The sequence below is a fragment of the Mixophyes fleayi genome, chromosome 2 (assembly GCF_038048845.1).
Source record: "Mixophyes fleayi isolate aMixFle1 chromosome 2, aMixFle1.hap1, whole genome shotgun sequence".
Lineage (NCBI taxonomy): Eukaryota > Metazoa > Chordata > Amphibia > Anura > Limnodynastidae > Mixophyes > Mixophyes fleayi.
The window spans coordinates 237181665-237202977 of record NC_134403.1 but is presented as its reverse complement, the minus strand read 5'-3'; the positions used below and the strand labels follow the sequence as shown (position 1 = coordinate 237202977).

The window sequence follows — 21313 nt, the reverse complement described above, 5'->3', positions numbered from 1 at the left end:
AAGAATTAGATCTAGGTATTCAACCTGTGTTTCACTTATATTACAAGTGAACTTCAGGTTATACTCATTAGTATCAAGATATTTCATGAATTCTCCAAATTCTTCCAAACTACCACTCCAAACAATCAAAATATCATCAATGTAACGCTTATATAGCTTAATTTTATCTAGGTAAGCGCCACACTGATATATATACTTGTTTTCCCAACTTCCCATATGGAGATTGGCAAAACTCGGCGCAAAGGTTGTACCCATGGCCGTACCACATGTTTGTAAATAGAAAGACTCAAGAAAACTAAAATAATTATGGGACAAGATAAAATACATGAGGTCACAGATAAAATCTTTATGTTTGATTGTGATAGATAGATCTTTATCAAGGAATTCCCTACACGAACATATGCCCTTCTCATGCTGGATAGATGTATATAGAGATTGGACATCGATTGTAGCCCACATATAATTATTTTCCCATTTAAAATCTTGTAATATCTGGAGGACATTATTCGTGTCTCTAAGATATGATTCCAGAGTAATTACATATTTATTCAAAAAAACATCCACATACTTGGATGCATTTGAGGTCAGGGAATTAATGCCCGATATTATAGGGCGGCCTGGTGGTTTTATTGGGTCCTTGTGAACTTTAGGGAGATAATAAAATATAGGAATCACGGGATTGGATGTGAACAGGAATTGGAATTCCTCCTTTTTAATGATGTTATCATAGAGTCCTCTACATAATATTACGCGTAATGCATCTATATAGTCTTGAGTGGGATCGCTCATTAGTGATGTATAGGATGAGGAGTCATCTAATAATCTATGTGCTTCTGCTACATAGTCAGATCGGTTTAAAATTACTGTCCCTCCCCCCTTATCTGCCGATTTTATAACTAGATTTTCATTAGTTTGTAGATCTTTCAAAGCTTGTTTCTCAAGTTTTGTGAGGTTATCATAGCCCTTTTTAGCATTCTCAGAGTAACAAAGATCCTGAGTAACCAGATCTTGAAAAATGTGTAGGTGACTACTTTTCGATTCTAACGGATAGAATTTAGATGGTAATTTTAAGCCTGATTTGGATGGTGATTCGTAGTTCTTTAAACAGGCCGTATCATGTTTAGAGAAATATCTCTTTAACGTTAATTTGCGAACATATTTTTGTACATCAATAAACATTTGAAATTTATTGAGATATTTAGTAGGGGCAAATGATAGCCCCTTATTGAGTACATTCATCTCTGATTTGCTCAGTTCATGGCTAGAGAGATTAAAAATCCCATTAGTGGAGTTTATAGGAATCTCCTTCTGTGACTTCTGGATACCTCCTCTTCTCCCTCTTCGTCTACATAACGTCTTTTTAATGGGGAAGCTACCTTTATATTTTCCTTCAGATGGTGTTTTCGCTGAGGTAATCTCTCCTGATTTGAAGGACCTGGTGATAAAAAATCCTCTGTTTCACTATCTGAAACTGATAATGTAGAGAACCTATTTCTAAGAATAGGTTCAAAACGGACCTGTCTATTCTTTTTAGGGCTAGAGTATGTCTCATTGGCCTTTCTTATGGGTGCCTTTCTCCATTTATCAGGGGCATTTGGTCCTCTTTGGGCCTGATCATCATACACAAATCTAGAAATATTTTTAGGTTTGGGCCATTTTTTAACATTTGACTGTAAATAGTCCCTTTTATCTCTGTGGAACTTTCGTTCTTTAATCTTAATTACTTCTGTCTCAATTTTGTCAAGTTTCTTATTTAACACTAATTCGTTCTCTTTGAAATTAACATCTTCCTTAAAAGGTTGTAATTGAATTTCTTTTATGTCTAGTTCTTTTTCAACTTCTTTAAAAATGTTGGTTTTTTCCATTATAATGAGTTTGATTAACTTTAGGGAACATTCATGGAGTGTGGTGTCCCATTGGTCCATAAACACCTGGTTATCTTGACCAAACGTGGGTACTTTGTTGAGTCTAAGACCCCTCGGGATTCTGTTGACCTCTAAATAAGTTTGTAGACATTTAATGTCCCACCATGCCTTCGTCTCCCTTATTAATAGTTTTTCTATGTCCCAAAACAATTGGTCCAATTCTTCATTCTTATCAACATTTTCAAGATTATTATCAAAAATCTTTTGACTTAAATTATTCCTTGAGTTAATCCTATTAGCTGATTTCCACATTTTTATACTATATAAGAAACGAGGGTATTAGCAGCCAATATCCACAACCAAAGAGTATTATGAACAAATAAAGGATATATCTGGCGCTGATCACCACAGCGTAGCTAACTTCCAATGTTAAAAAGGAAAATGTATAAATATACAGTATATGACAATTGAGTCCCGTATCTACAATCTATAAAGAATCACTTGACTCTAGTTAGAGTGGCAGCCTCGATAGCCTGAAGCCAGATGGTTAGTCCGGACGAAATGGTTTACTGCAACAGAAAAACAAGCAGGGCGCCTCTCAGTGATATATCAAATATACAACGTGAAATAGAGCAATACCATGCGTACCGTGAGGTAAACAATGATGTATCTTGTAGGAGAAAGTGGAGTAGTCTTATCTGTACTTGTAGTCCTCCAGATCTCCGCCAATCAGTACCAAAATGTAGAAAAAACAACCATAGTATAACTCTGTATTGTAATAGTGAGGGCAATATCCCCAAAATCCTATGGGGTGTGTGGGATTGATATCCCAAGGTTATGCATTAAATGACACCCATATAAGTGCAGTAAAAGATATCAGAATCAGCGTACCAGATTTCCTGGAGTATCCCGCTTCTGGATAATATTAAAACATGTGCAACACCAATGACTTCACAGTCACAACCTCATCCAGATGGCGAAAATGCATAAGATTGAAAAAAGGAAGATATTTTGGTATGCATATAAAAATTTTTAATAAAATATAATAAAAGCACTCACATGAGGTACTGGAAAACACACTGGATAAAATTAAGCTATATAAGCGTTACATTGATGATATTTTGATTGTTTGGAGTGGTAGTTTGGAAGAATTTGGAGAATTCATGAAATATCTTGATACTAATGAGTATAACCTGAAGTTCACTTGTAATATAAGTGAAACACAGGTTGAATACCTAGATCTAATTCTTACATCAGAAAACACTAGAATTGTGTCAAAGAATTTTATCAAAAAAGTGGATACAAACAGCTATCTCCACTATAAAAGCTGCCACCAAAAAAAGTGGAAAAACAACATACCTTTCTCACAGTTCAATAGACTCAAGCGTAACTGTAGTGACAATAGGGACTTTGAAGAACAACTCACAATATATTCTAACAGGTTTAGGGAGAGGGGATATCCTAATGAACTTATCGAGGAGGCCGTCGCCAAAATTAAAGAACGAGATCGATCAGAAACTCTTAATTATACTATAAGAAATAAAGAAAACGAAATGGTTCCTTTCATAACAGAGTTTAATAAAAATGAGAACATCATCAGAACAACACTCAATAAGCATTGGGGTATTCTAAAGAGAGACCCAATTCTATCCAAGATTCTTCCAGAGAAACCAATGATAGTCTTTAGAAAGAACAGAAATTTAAAGGAAATATTGGCTCCGAGTTTACTATCCAATACGTCGGGGTTGCAGAGAAAACAGGCCACCTTTCTTCCAGACAATGTAGGATCTTTTAGATGTAATCATTGTAACATTTGTAAATATCTAAATCCAGCGAAAACTTATTTTATGAATTCCAATAACAGTAGGAAATACGTCATTAAACAACGTATGGATTGTTTAACTCCCTCTGTTATTTACATGCTGGAATGCTCATGTCAACTGAGATATATAGGAAAAACAAAACGCCCATTAAAAATCCGTATCCAGGAACATGTGCGCAATATTAAACATAGAATGGAGAGTCATTCTGTTTCTAGACACTTCTCCCAGGCACACAATGGAGACCCGAGTTGCCTTAGATTTATGGCACTGGAGAAGGTTTCATTGTCTGTCAGGGGAGGCGATCTTCAACAGAAACTCTCATGCCGCGAAATGTATTGGATTTTTGAACTGGGTACGCTAATTCCAGCAGGGTTGAACGAGAACTACGAAATAGCTCCTTTTCTGTAGACAACTAACTTTAGCAATTTTATGTTCCATTCCTTTCTAGATTTTTTGTTCACTAATTTACCTCAATGCTATAGTCACATCAATGACATCTCCTCCAGTATAGTTTTGGACCAATCTATATTTTATATCTTATTCAATCATATCTTCTGTCTAGATTCAATTAGCCATTTTGGTCCATTGTGGTTTTAGAAATATGCTAGTACTTCACTAGAATGGAGTGTGTTTTATATATATAGTGAATACACTATCATATAATGTAATAAGCTTACAGTAATCATATATTACACACACGCTCTCACAGTCTAGACAGTTAATCCAATATCTAGACATATGGCATATGTTCATATGGATTCATCTAGAATATATTATAATAGGTAGGAAGAAACAACTGTGATTTGGCGAAGAGTTAGAAGGATGTATATATATATATATATATATATATATATATATATGTGTATATAGATATATGTTATAGGACTTGTTAATATATGTTTCTACATGTTTATATCTATTATTTATTATATATTGTTTATTAATTTTTTATAGGACCTGTTTATGTAGGCTCATACTGTTCCCATTTTGGGTCTCTATGTTTCCCTTTCATATCTGCACTGAGAAAGTTGCTCTGTGCCTCGGCGCATGCGCGTTGACGGACTCACGCTGCGCACACATCAACCATATCAATAAAGTTGTTCTTTTCTTCGGCGCATGCGCGCTGATGGGTTTAGGCTGTGTATGTAGTAAACGTTGAATAAATGTAAATTTACTCAATACCAAGTTTTACATAAGGCAACTATGTGCTTTTGGGGGATCATTATCACTTTATCTATCACTATAAACGTCCGTTTATATATATAGTGGTTTATTTTCTAAGTTTGCTCGTTTGTTCTGTATAACTATAGCAATAAAGCTATCTCTATGGTCCGCGCATGCGCGATGAGTGGCGGTCACCGCGCATGTGCCAATTAGCGTGGCTATATTATAAATAGCTCCAATATGTTGTACACTTGTATCTTATGCTCCTGATGAAGTCTTGAGTTGTACAAGACGAAACGCGTTGAGCTGTATCCAGTGCGTTTTCCAGTACCTCATGTGAGTGCTTTTATTATATTTTATTAAAATTTTTTATATGCATACCAAAATATCTTCCTTTTTTCAATCTTATGCATTTTCGCCATCTGGATGAGGTTGTGACTGTGAAGTCATTGGTGTTGCACATGTTTTAATATTATCCAGAAGCGGGATACTCCAGGAAATCTGGTACGCTGATTCTGATATCTTTTACTGCACTTATATGGGTGTCATTTAATGCATAACCTTGGGATATCAATCCCACACACCCCATAGGATTTTGGGGATATTGCCCTCACTATTACAATACAGAGTTATACTATGGTTGTTTTTTCTACATTTTGGTACTGATTGGCGGAGATCTGGAGGACTACAAGTACAGATAAGACTACTCCACTTTCTCCTACAAGATACATCATTGTTTACCTCACGGTACGCATGGTATTGCTCTATTTCACGTTGTATATTTGATATATCACTGAGAGGCGCCCTGCTTGTTTTTCTGTTGCAGTAAACCATTTCGTCCGGACTAACCATCTGGCTTCAGGCTATCGAGGCTGCCACTCTAACTAGAGTCAAGTGATTCTTTATAGATTGTAGATACGGGACTCAATTGTCATATACTGTATATTTATACATTTTCCTTTTTAACATTGGAAGTTAGCTACGCTGTGGTGATCAGCGCCAGATATATCCTTTATTTGTTCATAATATATGTATATATATATGTATATGTGTATATATATATATGTATATGTGTATATATATATATATATATATAATATATATATATATATATATATATATATATGTATATACATATATATATATATATATATATATATATATATATATATATATATGTATATACATATATATATATATATATATATATATATATATATATATATATATATACACATATACATATATATGTATATATATATATATATATATATATATATATATATATAGCACCAATCATTATATATATAGAAATACTATATATATATATATTTTTACAGTGTGTGTTGGGGGGGAGTGGTTAACCCCTTAATTGTGCTGATCTGTGTATTTTTACATTCCTCAGTGTGTCACACCAACCATTTTAATTACATAATTCCATGTACTGTCTTATTGTTTGCCTTCTGTACGGTGCTGCAGACCACTTGTGGTGTCCTATAAATAAAAGTTAATAATAATAATAACCTGGAACTTGGCATTTCAGGTGAATACTGTATATTAAGACAATTCATTTTTATTGTGCATTGTTTTGTCCTACTGCTGCCTACGGGTTTACAAAAGCTAAAAAATATGTTGGCACAGCAGTGAAGCTGTTACTTCCTATTGTGTGACATGTACAGATGGATATGGCAACATAGCTTCGTTTGCAGGATTAAGGGTAAGGGTAGATTTGAAAATTTCATATGTAGTGCAAGATATATGTAAGATTGTGCCTGCTATTTGTGGTGGTTCCTGCTGTCCTCCCATCATACAGCTTGCTTCCTGTAGACTTCTGTCCTCATTGCCCAACTCATCTCTACCTGCCCAGTACCTTTGTGTTTTCACCATACACTCAGATCTACAACTCCTCCCCTGCCTCTCCCATTCTCTCCTCTCTTGCATCTCCAACTGTCTTTCTGCTATTTCTTATTGGATGTCCCTGTACTTCCTTAAACTTAATGGGCCTGATTCAGAGTGGAACGCAAGCATAAGCGTAGCTTGAAAAGTTGCACACCACTGTATGTATATGTATACCGTATTCAGAGTTGAAGATGCATAGCAGATGAGTCCGACTGACAACAGACACACCCTTCAGACACTCTGTCCTATATGCTTACATGTACAACCTTGTATGAAGCATCATTTAAACATGAAAAACCTAGCTAATATCTCAGGAACAACTTTCCTACATTCTGTCACACCTAGTAAATGGCTGCTAGCATGCTGATGGGTGCATGGACCTGGCAATTCCATACTTGCCAACTTTTCCTCGTTGGCTTCAGGGAGATCCCGGGGGAGATGGGCGTAAGGGGGCGGGGCTTGACAAATCGCATAATTTTGGCCCCCTAAATGATTGTCACAATTTTGGCCAATTACAGCAGGGGACGGCGCTAAGATGACGGAATAATTGCGTCATTAAGCCCTGCCCCCAAAACTTATCTATTGCAGGGACAAGAACCGGGAGGTTGTCCTGCTCTCCCGGGAGGTCTCCCAGAAATGCAGGAGTTTCCCGGACATTCGGGGAGAGTAGACAACTATGCTTAGATAAAAGCAGCTAATGAATCTCTAGAGACTGAAGAGTATTTTACATTTCTGTCTCCATTACTGAAGTCATGTTGTCTTACCTGTTAGTCTTTGATTAAATCTTGGTCTCCATGAAAATGGTCACCTCCATAGGCATCAATACATGGACATAGGACACAATTTCTGAACTGTGTCAACATGCCACAGATGGCAAAGCCAACCATGTCTTGTACTGGCTCAGCATCAGGGAGAATGCCAGATTCTTCAGGAAGTGAGGGAGATCACCCCTATTTCAGGGAGTCTCCCTGACATTCAGGGAGAGTTGGCAAGTATGGGCTATTCACCATTCAGAAGTAGGCCTCCAGATATTTATTGGTGGGTGGCTGGAACAATCCAAAGCACAGCAAAGGACCACAGGAGGGGTAAGTCACTACCAGAGACCTGGGGTCTGCATTTTATCCCTACACTAGAAACAGGGAGCGGATCAACTGTATTATGAAGCCACCAAAAAACTTGCGTCTATATAGTAAAACCACCATACGTCAGGGTTTGTGATGTAAAGTCACTCTAGGCATGCATACTTTGCTTAAACAAGATTGCATGTAAATTTTAAGTGTTTTTCAAAATTGTAAACATAAAAATATATCCGTATATTTGCGTATTTCTAATTGTGTTAATTTGGAAACCTGATCCTAAACATTTTCTGAATCAACATGATTCAAACACCCGTGAAACTTTCTGACCCAACTAGAAAGTATACAGGGCTGTTATTAGCTGCTTTTCCTTTAAGACTCTAGCAAGTTCATTGCAGTGAGCAAAGTATGTTAAGTCATTTGTTCACTTTTGGCCACCCACCTTAAGATAAGTCATCCCCTGTTGGGGGCCCCCTCATCCTGTGACCCTTACAACACCACCTGAAACTGATACACCAGATTGGGCTTTTATTTACAAGATGTATCATTCAATTTACTCTTCTTGAAAAATGCTACATAGAGCTCTAATAAAGAGTCTAGTTTGGATTTTAATACTAAGCTGTAAGCTCCAGCAGTTCTGTAGTGGAAATGAGCCGATTGCAAATTATTTTAATTAACTGGTGGGAGAGAGTTCAGAGGTGGACCTCCTTCTATTTGCTACATGGCAAGGTGGAACAACAGGTCATAGTAAGGAGACCAGCACAGAACAAGTCACACCAAATCCATAAATCATTTCTATAAAAAAATCAATGACTTACAATTAAATTTGGTTAAAAGCTATACATTATTGGACAAGGTAATTGATAAGAATAACCAACAAAATGTAAATTTGACAGGTGGCCATTAATGTAATATTGCAATATTTTAATCCAACATTTATCTTAAAAAAACAAAGTAATCATCACGTACAGTTTACTTTAGTGATGGGGGACAGGTGTGCAGCCCTTTTGAAGGTTAGAGGGCCATGTGGTTCCCAAAGTGCATCAGTTTGCCCATTTCTGGTTTACATGATTATTATGACATGGAAATGTATGCTATAAGGAACTCATACAGAAACTGCTCCTCATATCCTTGTTGCTAATATTAACATGTGTTAAAATGCACATATATGCTTGGCCAAATTTAGCCAGAAAAGAAAACTAAAACTAATTCCTGAAAACCCTGTGCTTTTAATGTACGAAGGCAAAGGACTCCATCTTCAACACTTAGCCTTGGGAAACTAGGGTGTGATATGATTGGGTGCAAAGGCCAAATTCAGCCAAAAATCTTGGTACATTTTTGCATTTGTAACACTAATTGAAAGGATATGGAGAACTCTTGCTGCAAATTCTACTGTTCGTAATGCTGATCAATCCAACAGAATAAGGACAACTGCTGTAAAGTGTACTTAACAGAGTTTCTTAAATTTTGCTTGTCCACAATTCTAATATTTGTTTTTCTTATAGGGAAAGCCAAAGCCTCAAGTTCATTGGTCTAAAAATGGACAACCTCTGGATCCTAAACAAGCAAGTGTTAGAAATGGGGACAGTGACACCATCCTTTTTATTCGTACAGCTGTGAGAAAAGATTCTGGAACATATGAACTCACAGTACAAATAGATGATTTAGAAGACAAAGCCATTATTGAGATAAAAATTGCCGGTAAATACAGAGAAAAAGCATTCGGATTGCTGGAGATAATGACAGTTAGGCAATGAAATGTCAACTAAAATATGTTGTTGAAAATGGTCCTTTTAATAATTAGATGAAGACCGTTAAAATGTAAGCAGTATTTAATAAAAATTAACAAATTTATTTAAGTGGTGCATTGGATTAACTGTAATCCAGAGCAATTAATTACAAATAAGGCTTGATCAGAGTAGTGCAAGCTAGAATATTGAAAGCAAATGTTTGACTGATTTCAATGGTTTATACTGTAACACTGACATTAGCACTACATTATTAAATGCCATAAAAAATAGTAAATATTTTCAATTGATAAGTTGATTTAGGATTGTTCTCCTTTAGTTGGTATTAAACTTTCATAGCAAATACCATTATTTATAAATTGCTATCTATTAAACTTGGGATCAGTGGTCAAAGTAGACATTTACAAGTGGTGGTATGAAAAATATAAGTTAATGGACTTCGTTTTATAATGAAGGCGATTTTTATTGATGAAAACCAACTGAATACAATGGAACAACCATAATCAACTCATATTACAACAAATGTCCACCTATTTACTAATTGGATACTGCCTTAAATATTTCAATAGCAATATCTAAACAAAAAAAACCCAAGATAAACGCACAACAACAAAAAAACAAAAAACTGTAATTTAAGAGTTCATAGCTGTTGGGGAAACCAGTGACCAGAAAGATGGTCCTATTTGATAGTCTCTCTGAGCTTCCCTTAACTGCCCTATCGTAGATAAGCGTGTCTCCTATAAAAAAAAACACATCTGCATCCAAATATTTCAGATTGTCATAGACTGCATGCCTAGTTTGCCTGACCTTAATGCTATTCACATTACTGGAGATCACTCGTAAAGAAAAATCTGCCATTATAGCAAGAGACAAAAAGAGCAGCAAAGAAAAATGAGTCTCATCATTATAAGTCAGAGTCAGAGCCACCTTGCCTATTTCCCGTTTGCATATCGGACTCTACTTGCCCCTTCTCAGTAACAGACCTTCTTTTAGTTGGCGGGTCATCTTCTGACTCTACATCACATTTCCCGTACCACTCTTTGCATCTCCTGCTCCAATTCTAATGTATCCAACCACCAGGCATCAGTATCCGACTCAGATAGCAGCTCATATCTATTGGAAGTAACTGTTACTTCTACACCTGCTCTTCCCTGAACCTTTTTCTTTTTCCCTGGTTTTTGAACAAGACTCCATTCACCTTCAGGCTTACGAGAGGATTTATCTTTTTTCTTCCTCCTATTCCCTATACGCTTACTCTCTTCACAAACAGACACTGTTGTAGAAGAAGATGGTTCAATTGGCTGTTGCTCAACCTGAACCACCATTTCTGTTGGCTGTTGGCCACTTTCTGCCTGGTGACGCTCTTGCCCTGTATCAGCCATCTCAAGCTGTGCTTCCTGCTGTGTTACTATTGACCCTGACATTAATGCCTCCTCTTCCAAAACCTCTTATTCTACCACCAAACCCTCATCTGGAGAATCCTTACAAATGTTATGCCAGGCATCTGGACAATCCTTATGGGGATGGCCAATTCTTCCACATAAATTGCATCTAACATTCACACAGGTAGCACTCACATGGACAACCTCACCGCACAGATTACACTTAAGGATTGTGCAAACATTGGCCACATGACCAGACTTCCCACATTTAAAACATGTCCTGGGCTGACCTGCAAAAAAACATACCCCTCTTTCACGTCCAATAAAGAAAGAATTTGGCAGATGGTGGGTTACATGGTTATACTGCCGCAGTTTTACCAAAACCCTCCAACCACCAGTCCAGACACCATCAGTATCTTTATTCTTTGTCAGGTCTGACACTAGATCACAATGCCTCCTGAGCCAGGTCACAATGTTCTGGGGAGGCACTGCTTCATTCCAAAAAAGTATTGTTACATTGACTGTGTCTGGCTTAGAGATTAGAATAAAACTAAACTCATTCCAACCTTCTGCATCCCTAAACTTGCTGAAATTTGCCCAGAATCTATCCAGATCAGACATAAGTTTAAAACTCACATCATATCCCTGTCTATCTGGTATGTTTATTACTGCCAATATGTTTGCTGGTACAAACCCCATCTGGTGACACAATAACTCTCGTATGACAAATCTTCTGTCTAGCAATTTCTCTCTGGTACCTTTGTTCCTGAATCTGACCACATTCCTCCTCCTAAAAGCCTGACCTGTATAGTTCGTATTAGAACTAAACAATGGTGCCCCGCGACTCCATGCATTCCTAGGAGGAACCCCGCCAGATCCACTATTTGTATTATTTCCATGTGTAGTATTCTGTGTATGATCCAGTACAGATTGACTACTCACTGCTGTGGGTATATCTGCTGATACCTGAGACTGTCCCACTCCAGATAAAGGGGGGAAATCTAGTGTAGTATTCTCTACTGAGACTTTCATCTCATCTATCTCAGTATTCTGATCCCCTGATTGCTCCACTGATCGTTCTATTTTTGTGGAAGGTTCAACATCCCATATTGATTGTATTCCTTCCTCACCCTCATGTACTACCACCTCTTGTAAACTACCATCCGTATATTCTATCTCATTGGTAGCAACACCATCATTGTCCACAATATTTTCAGCACTATCACTATGTATGCTAGGAGTCTCTTGTATACAATGCTCAGGTATTTCTCCTCTTTCCTGTGTCCCACTGGTTGCATCTCTCTGCTGGGATCTATTTTCCTGAGGTGTGCTGACATATTCACTCAATTTTTGTTTAACAGTGTCCCTTGGGACCGGAGGTGTTAGTACTTGATCTGCACTTTCTCTCTGCTGCTTTGCCACTGCCGTTTGTCCCTTCTTGTACAAGTCTCCTTCCTTAAAGGAAAAACTGGCTTCCTGCAACACTGGTCTTTTCTGTAGCAGCTGTTCATCATCTGGGAGGTCTTCAGACTCAGATCCACATGAAGATCTAGACTCTGGCTCTATTTTCTGCCTGTACTTTGTCACCTCTTTATTTGCATCAAAACGCTCCTGATGTTTATATACTTCTCCAACAGGTCCCAGCTGCTCTAAGACAGAATCAATGTCTCTTACAATGTCTCTTACAACAATTGCTTGAATCTGCAGCTTTTAGTTTATAAACATATTCAATATGCTTTTGTATCGTCAGCTTTGTTTTCTTTAAAGCCTCCATTCTTTTTACAAGTGCAGGGATTTTATCTGCTAGGTGCAGCTCAGGTGCACACTCTGCCCATTTAAGACTCTGAGTCTGCCTTGAGATTTCTCCTGATTGTTTAAAACCACTCAGCCCCTTTGATGTTTCTGGCCTTGGGGAATGTCTTCCCTTAGTAATGTCCATTTTTCCTATATCACTGCTCTTTCCTGCCACATGTCTCTCAGTGACAGGTATACAAGTTTGCTGAGTTTTGCAAATTGTAACAGCTATCACTGCAGCTCCTGTATGGTTAGCATCTCCAGCTTGCAGCCTGGATCCTGGGTTTGTTGTAGCTGCAGCTTTACCAGCACTTTGCTTTACTGGCACCAAGGGTTTCTCTGCTGATTGCAGCTTAGGGGGGTCCACTGACACAAGCTTTGTCACATTATTAGTGTTCCCAAGATCACCTCAACCTAACTGGGACCTAGTGCGACCTGGACGCACCAGGCTGGTTACAAGTACTTGCTGTTGCAGGTTTTTTTTGCATAGTCTGTCTTTCCAGAGATGTTCTCCTCTGTCTCTGGGGAGTAGGGGCTGTTTGCACACCAGGTGAGCTTGCTGCACTTTGATTACCCTCCTGTGCTCTTTGCAGTTTTTGTTGTGTATTTATCTTTGATTTATCCTGTGTTTGTTGTACTTCTTCTTGAGGCTGCTTCATTCCCTTTGTTTGAGGCTGTTGCATTTGTTTGCTGCTAGTTTGACATTCCAATCCTTTGTCTTGTTTAGTAATTACATTTACTTTCTGTGTCACATTCTCTTTCTTTCCTTCATCTTTTCCTTTTTCCACAATCACTGCACTTGTACTGGTAACATTAGCTGAGAAATAACTTGAGGTTTTGAAAGCACCGCTGTTTGGGCCTGGGAGTTTTCTCCCAGAACAGGCCCAGAGGCCTGGGGAGTTTCCCCGCCCAGGGTGGCCCAGCCCTGGGCTTGCACCAGACATCAGACAAGCACTAACCACACTTCCTCCCAGGAGCTAGAGGGAGGAGCTACAATGAAGGCAATAGGAAAATTGGCAGTATGGCATACCCGCCCCCCTTCGACCACTGGTTTGAATGATAGATATATGGGAGAGCAGTGACATTAAACAATGTGCTCTGAGTGGCTACCTGAACTTGAATGTAAGGTAAGGATATGCCACTTGATATATATTAAAATAAAATTAATATGAAAGCAGTAGCTCCATATTTATACTAATCAAAATAAGAATATAAATGTAGAGCTTTTGTGTTAGTGGTTATGTCATAATCAATAGCATAAGAGTAAAATACATTTATATTTATTAGAAAATGTTTATATCCTAGCTGTTGGATAAGTTATAAAATTTCGCATTGTTCATAAATGTTAATAATACAGTCCATCACAGGGGCGCACGGAGGATTGTCGGGGGGGGGGGTTTCACCCCGCCGACCCAAAAAAAAAAAAAACGAGAGAGAGCTGCTGCGCATGCGCCCAGCGCTGTCCTATACAGCAGCCGCGGCGCTGTCTAAGAAGCGTCCGCGGCGGTGCTGTATACAATACAGCACCGCCGCGGACACTTCCTTGACAGCGCCGCGGCTGCTGTATAGGACAGTGGCCACTTAGTTAGCGCAGGGGGGGTTTCTAGAGACTCAGACACCCCCCCCTGCATGCGCCATTGCATCACTTTCATATACATGTATTGTGGCACGGTGGCTTAGTGTTTAGCACTTCTGCCTCACAGCACTGGGGTCATGACTTCGATTCCCGACCATGGCCTTATCTGTGTGGAATTTGTATGTTCTCCCTGTGTTTGCATGGGTTTCCTCCAGGTGCTCCGGTTTCCTCCCACATTCCAACCCCCCCCCCATACTGGTAGGTTAATTGGCTGCTATCAAATTGACCCTAGTCTCTCTCTCTCTCTCTTTAGGGAATTTAGATTGTAAGCTCCTATAGGGCAGGGACTGATGTAAGTGAGTTCTCTGTACAGTGCTGCGGAATTAGTAGCGCTATATAAATAGCTGATGATGAATATATACATATTGTTCATTATATTATTATTGCATCAGTGTAGTATTACTGATTATACAAGAGAACTGAAACATTGCTGCTGATTGTCCCGAATATCTAGGGACAGAACAATGTTTTAAGTATTTGTTCCTGGAACTGTTGCTTTTCTTCAATATTGGCCAAATGCACAGTACAATTCCACTTTTATAATGTACACTTATCCTCAATGGGCCTGAGTCATTAAGGAGAGCAAAGCAGACAACAGGAGTAAATTTGATCCTGAACAAACCATGTTACAATGCAAGGGGTGCAAATTAGTTTATTATTTTACACATAAGTAAAATATTGGCTGCTTTTTATGTAGCACACAAATACGTGATAGCATTATTTTTACACTGAAATTTAAAGTTGATCTAGGACATGCCCTACCCCAGCTATAAATCTGTCCCCATATTTTAAATTGACCTACCCTTCCAATGCAACATGCTTTTGCCCAGGTGCAAATGTCCTCCTTTTTTCCGGATTTCTCCCTAATGGCTCAGGCCCAATATGTTTAAAATGTTTTTTTTAAGAAGAGTATGTAAAATGCAAAAAAGTACATTATAATCAAATTCAGTAGACATTCTGGGGATTGTTGTCCACTGAGACAGAATTGCATGTGACTTGTTTATATTCATTTACTCAGCAGCAATGTGCCCTTGGACACTGTATTAAAATGCTGGGGGTGTTTTTGTTTTAAACAAACTAATAATTGTGCCAGTAGATTTATAAAAACTTAAAGTTCAGTAAACTCCGTATAATATAGACAAATTCCCTAAGGAAAATAATAGTAGTTTGCAGGATGTATTAGCTGTTTTCAATTGAATATGTAAATTTTAATGAATGTATACATGTTATAATGGTTTAAAGTCAGTTTGTTCTTATCATTAATTATTATACAGTGCCAGTACTGTTCTGTACGCTGGCTGTAATTCTTTATGTTACAGGCTTCCCACCCTTTCTTTTTACCATATGAAACCCCAAACACATAATTTTAACCAATTATACCCTGCAATTTCAGTTAATGAAGCAAATATTTTTAACCAATGAAGTCAAGAAGGGGATTAATGAGGTTAAATCACAATTGAGAGAAAGCTTTGATTTATTCAACTGATATTGGAAATTATAACATTATTGTCTTTTGTTTGTTTCTTTTAAGAACGGCCTGGCCCTCCCAAAAGCATTAAGTTGGTGGACTCATGGGGTTTTAATGCAGCTCTTGAGTGGACTCCACCATTGGATGATGGTAACTCAGAAATTACAGGTTATACTGTGCAGAAATCAGATAAGAAAACTGGGGTGAGCATCTGAGCATTTCATTTACGAAAGCAAAACGGTCACTCTGCAGTGCAAATACAACTTTGTGTGCCTTAATTTGCACAAATGCACTTAGATTACCATCAAGCACCTAGGTTTGAAAAGCAAAATGGCCTCATTTTCAAAGGAGCACAATTTTGCATAGGCACATAATGTAAATGGGAGGAGTGAAGGTGTTTCCACTAAAGTATGGAACAGGAGAGTACTGCAAAAATGGGAGATTATTGTAATGCGATAAAGATGTAGAGAAGGGTGCATTTTCAGTAGCATTTCTTAAGCTGGGTACACACCACAAGTGTTTCACCGAACTATCATGCCAATCACACGATAAATAACCATTAGGTCCGATATTGCATTAGTGTGTATGCTCCCATGATCATGTTTTACCATACCAAAGCACATCAAATCGTATGATTTTTTTTATAACCGGACTAAAAATCTCTTTACATGCTGGAACTATATAAGTAAGCAGATCTCAATAGAGTTTACAGAGTCACAATCTTTTCAGTCGATGGTTATGACAGATCTGAAGATAAATCTTGTAAAACATGTATAGTGTGTACACATGAATCAGCATGTTGATAGAGACTTTCAGTCGTTGGTAAAATTGTTAACAATATTGCATCGGGAGAACATTTCTGTAGTGTGTACCCAGTTTTACTGTGCCTGGCCATTCTGCCTCTGTAAAAGGAATTTGAATTCTGCACTAGTTAAGAGCTGGATATCAGATTTCATCCTAAACCTTGAATGAGGCAAAATAATTATTATACACAGTGCACTGTGTAATGAAAAATCAAATAAATACATCATTTAATACATACATAATTTAATAAAATTGGTGTATGATTGTCTTCTTAAAATTCCTTGCCAGCTCCAGTGCTAGACAGCCTTTGTTGGTTTCCACTATAACAAGCTGACCCTACACTACAAAAGTCCTTCTGCTACTGTGAAAAGCAGCTCTATGATGGTCAGAGCAAGTCTGGTGGTGTGCAAAAAAACTGTGTCCCCATACCCCAGAATTTACCAGCTCTGTGATGCCGATCATACAAAAGGAGTAAAAAACACACAGGATGTAAAACAAATGTTAATTGAATAAGCAACACTCCTAAACCTACTTTCAGCACATTAGTAAATAGAAAATAAAATCTCCTTTCCTATTCCTGATATAAAGGGCAAATAAAATCATAATTTCTTTTAATGCTTTTATTGTCCTGTTTGGAATAGAACAGAATAAGCAAGAAGAAAATAAGATTTTCATTTTCATTTAATAAACTGGTGAATGAGAGTTTTGGTATGTTGTTTATTCAATTACAATTAAGTTGAAAGTCATATTTTTTGGGGTTATTTTTACTTTTAGTATAGGGTCCACTGTCCGTTATACTGGAACTACTGGGGTAGCAAAAACGCCACTTTAGGGGTCCTAAACTTGTTAATCACCCAGGTGCTGACAGTTCAGGGGATCAGAGAAAGGACCAACACTTTTTAGCTTGGAGTTGTACCCTCTGAGGGCATGCTGTTTTCTGTAGAGGCACCATACCTGCATCTACCAGTCCGAGGCTGGTATTCACTATAGCAGGATTACCCCATGCTCTTCATAATTTTGGGTGGGGAGACACTGCCTGTTTTTTAAATTTATAATTTATCTACTTTAGTACACACTGCACTGAGTATGGGGCCTGTTTATTTTTCAGGTGGCGAATGCACCTGCAAATGTGCTTCTTCACCAAACAAGTAATCTTAAAAGTATGGGCCTTAGGAGGAGAACCACATTTCTAGGTGCACGCTACAATTATGAGTTCACACATATAGAAATGGCACAAAAAATAGCGACATGTTCCCTCACTCTCATTGATTTAAGCCATAAAGACGGCTAAACTAAGCAGTTTTTAAGGATAATAATGGAAAGGTTAAGATTGCTCTTTGCGAAAGAGATGAGGCGTGGACCATAATGTGGGCTGGATGAACAACTGAAGGGGAAAACCAAAGAGATTTGTATTGCGCATTGATTGTACTTCATAAATGAGCTTCCGCATGTTTTTAAATTTCTTTGTTTCTGTGCTTGTTTTCAAAATATATACTTATGGTGTGCAATATTATATCTAGTGTTGACTATATTTTATTTAGACCAAAGGAATGACTGTACGTATAATTTAGATTTGCAGCTTTTGTTAAACTTTTCAGAAAAAACCCACAGTACACTGCTATAATCAGCAAAGAAGCTGCTATTTCTATTTGTACATAAAAATACAGAAACTGTCAGTTGCACACATAGTAAGGACCACCCTACTAGCAGAAGTGCGTTGATGGGTGGGTGGCTTTCCATACATTTGCAAATGTGTGCAACCAAGATTTCTGCATTTTTTATGTACAAGTAGAATTAGCAGCTCCTTTGCTGGTTATAGCAGTGTGTTGGGGATTTTTTTTCTGTGTTTGAGCCTTCAGGATAACTCCCTCTTTCAAGCACCTGCTATGAACCTATAGATTGATTGAGCAACTTCCACTCCTGTTTTGTTTGTCAAAATATTCCCACATTTCTTATTTTTATTTGGTAAAAACACAGCACTTTTTTACAAAGTAACATCCTGAGGCATCTATCTAGTCTGCCCAGTGTTGCAAAGTAATTTATCCCATTGTTCTTGGTATATTTGTTTCAGTTCTCTCATGTTATCTGGAAACTAATTAGGAATTTATATTTTTCACACTAAGGTACAGATTATTCAAGTTGAAAGTTCAAGTTCAGTTTAAGATTTTGAGCCACTAAAATAAATTCACCTTTTTATTCTTAACTTTCCATCCTGAGAAAAAAACAAAGACATTATTATTATGTTTCGGTCATGCATAGTTCTTTGATGTGCCTGAAAGACTCTAAATAAGAGAATGTGTACACAGGTTTGAGAAGGTTGACATTTAAGCAACAAAATATTAAATCAGTATTCAAATGTTACCATTGTGAACATGGGAACATTGGCAACTCATAAACAATCACTGAACAGAAGGATGAAAATACTAGGAAATGTATGCTGCCTTAATTAAATATTACAATCACACAGTGGATCAATGGACATGCCCAGGCACATAGTATAGTAAATGCTTACTGTCCATATGGTCAAAATCCCTTTCTAGGTAGTGTTCCTATCCTAGAATTCTGTCAAGCTACTCAGAATGATGCTCACTTAGATCAAAAGTAAGCAACCTGGAAGTCACAAGCTGAGATTTTGTAGCACTACAGCTCTTTGTTGGAAAGAGGACCAGCAGGAAAATCTATTACTTACAAATTGTTTATGGATAATCTACAGTCTGGTTTGACTATAATCTGCTGCATTCAAGTAAATCTACCCAGTGCTCTGTGGACAGTCTAGGGATTATTGACAGGGAACTCCTGGTGTGCGGAGGAGGAGGAGTCCAAACACTGCTGATCTCTTCAGCATTGTTGGTGCTCAACATAGTAATGCACACGGAGCTGTGCTGAACTACACCTCAGTTACCATCTTAAGTTTTTTTTGGGTGAGATTATCGGTTTATGTGGACATACCCTCTCAAGGTTTATCTTTATTCAGCACGTTTATATATAATCAAGTATGGATGATTTGGCGACCAGGTTGGTCCTTGGACATTATTTGATGCAATTTGATCTAATAACTTTGTCTAAATACAACAGTGACTGTGCTTAGCTCCAATAATATACTTGGATCGATATTCCATTTTTTGACAATATATGATTTTCAGTGCTATACCTTGCAGCATTGGTTGAATATTTGCTTTGAGCTCATCAGTACCATCTGTGTTTTAGAGGTTTATCCTATATTCAGATGTTCTTATATGTTTTAAATTTTTATAAATAAATAATATTAATTATTAATACTAATTACCGCAGCCTATTTATCTTATTTGGTACAAGACACACTATTGCATATACATTTATTTGCTACTCAGAATCCTCCCTTCTTTTACCCCGTCCACAATCTATGCTCTATTTAGATGATGTGCAATGCAGAAGAAGGTTGCATAGAATTATTCCCTCTCCCAGGATAAATGTGCCACATACTTATTTATATACAGAAAGTCTGAGAAAATCCGTAAAGTACTTTCTAGGCTAAATAAGATAAAGACAATCAACATTGTTTAAATAACAATTTTATTTTAAGTAAACTTAATGCATGTAATAATCTGCTTGTATGACTACAAAAATTTAAGTTAATTTTTTTAATATGTTAACTATTTTTCGCATTTTAGGAATGGTTTACTGTCCTTGAGAACTATCATCAAACTAACTGCACTGTTTCAGACTTGATCATTGGAAATTCCTACTTCTTCAGAGTATTCTCTGAAAATCTGTGTGGACTTAGTGAGAAAGCTGCAGTAACTAAAGCCTGTGCTGTTATTAAGAAAGCGGGTATGTTGCTACTTAAAATAATAATAATAATAATAATAATATTTTTGCTTTAAAAGGATCTATTTGTATAAGCAAATGTAACATCAATCCTAAGTCATGAGCCTGCTACTTTGGTGTTAAATGTGAATCATCTTAGTAATTACACTACTAACACATGCATGCATAAATTCCTGTCTCGACTATTAACATTTATCTCGTCAATTCATTTTAAAAGGATTTTTTTTTTCTAAGAGATCATACACATAGGTGTTGACAAAACTATGTACTTTGCCCTTGCTTTGAACAAAGCAAAAATTCAGTTAGATTTCCACCAAAGTGTATAGGTTTGCAAAGCAGAGGTCTGTACCAGCTGATGGGAAGAAATAAAGTAAAAGGGTGAAGAAGGTGCATTTTTATTGGTGTCTTGCTGTGTGGAGGTAGATCAAGTATCATCCTATACTTTTAATGGTACACATTAAATATTTTTGTGAATGCCTGACTTGTGTATCCTTATGCTTGGAGAGGCAGAACAGGGGAGTAAAGGGGCGTGCAAACGTAGGGAGAATACAGAAAGGACATGTTCACTTAATGGATATATAGATAGAGGTGGACACAGCCGCTGAAAAACCAGCAAGGAGGCGCCTCTGTCGCGGATGCTTTACCTGTAGAGCAAAGATCTCTGCTGCTGGTGATGGTCATTGGCATGGACCAACAGCATGGACCTTTGCAATGTGGGTGGGGCAAACAGTGTGATATCCCAGCACAAAAACTGCAATCAGGCTATGTCATGCTAGACGTCACAACTGGCCAGTAGATGTTAATGGTTTTAAGTAAAATAAGAGTATTTTTACATACAGCACTACTA

The 21313-nt window shown here is 37.5% G+C and overlaps 1 protein-coding gene across 2 annotated transcripts in view; it reads left to right on the top strand.

The window, feature by feature from the left end:
• LOC142138750 (myosin-binding protein H-like) overlaps positions 1-21313 on the top strand; it is a 173595-nt gene that overhangs the window by 112563 nt on the left and 39719 nt on the right. For both annotated transcript variants that reach the window (XM_075195660.1, XM_075195663.1), the window contains exons 5-7: positions 9333-9528; positions 15919-16058; positions 20310-20469. In XM_075195660.1, coding sequence (XP_075051761.1) covers positions 9333-9528; positions 15919-16058; positions 20310-20469 — 496 coding nt within the window. The remainder of the gene's footprint in view (positions 1-9332; positions 9529-15918; positions 16059-20309; positions 20470-21313) is intronic.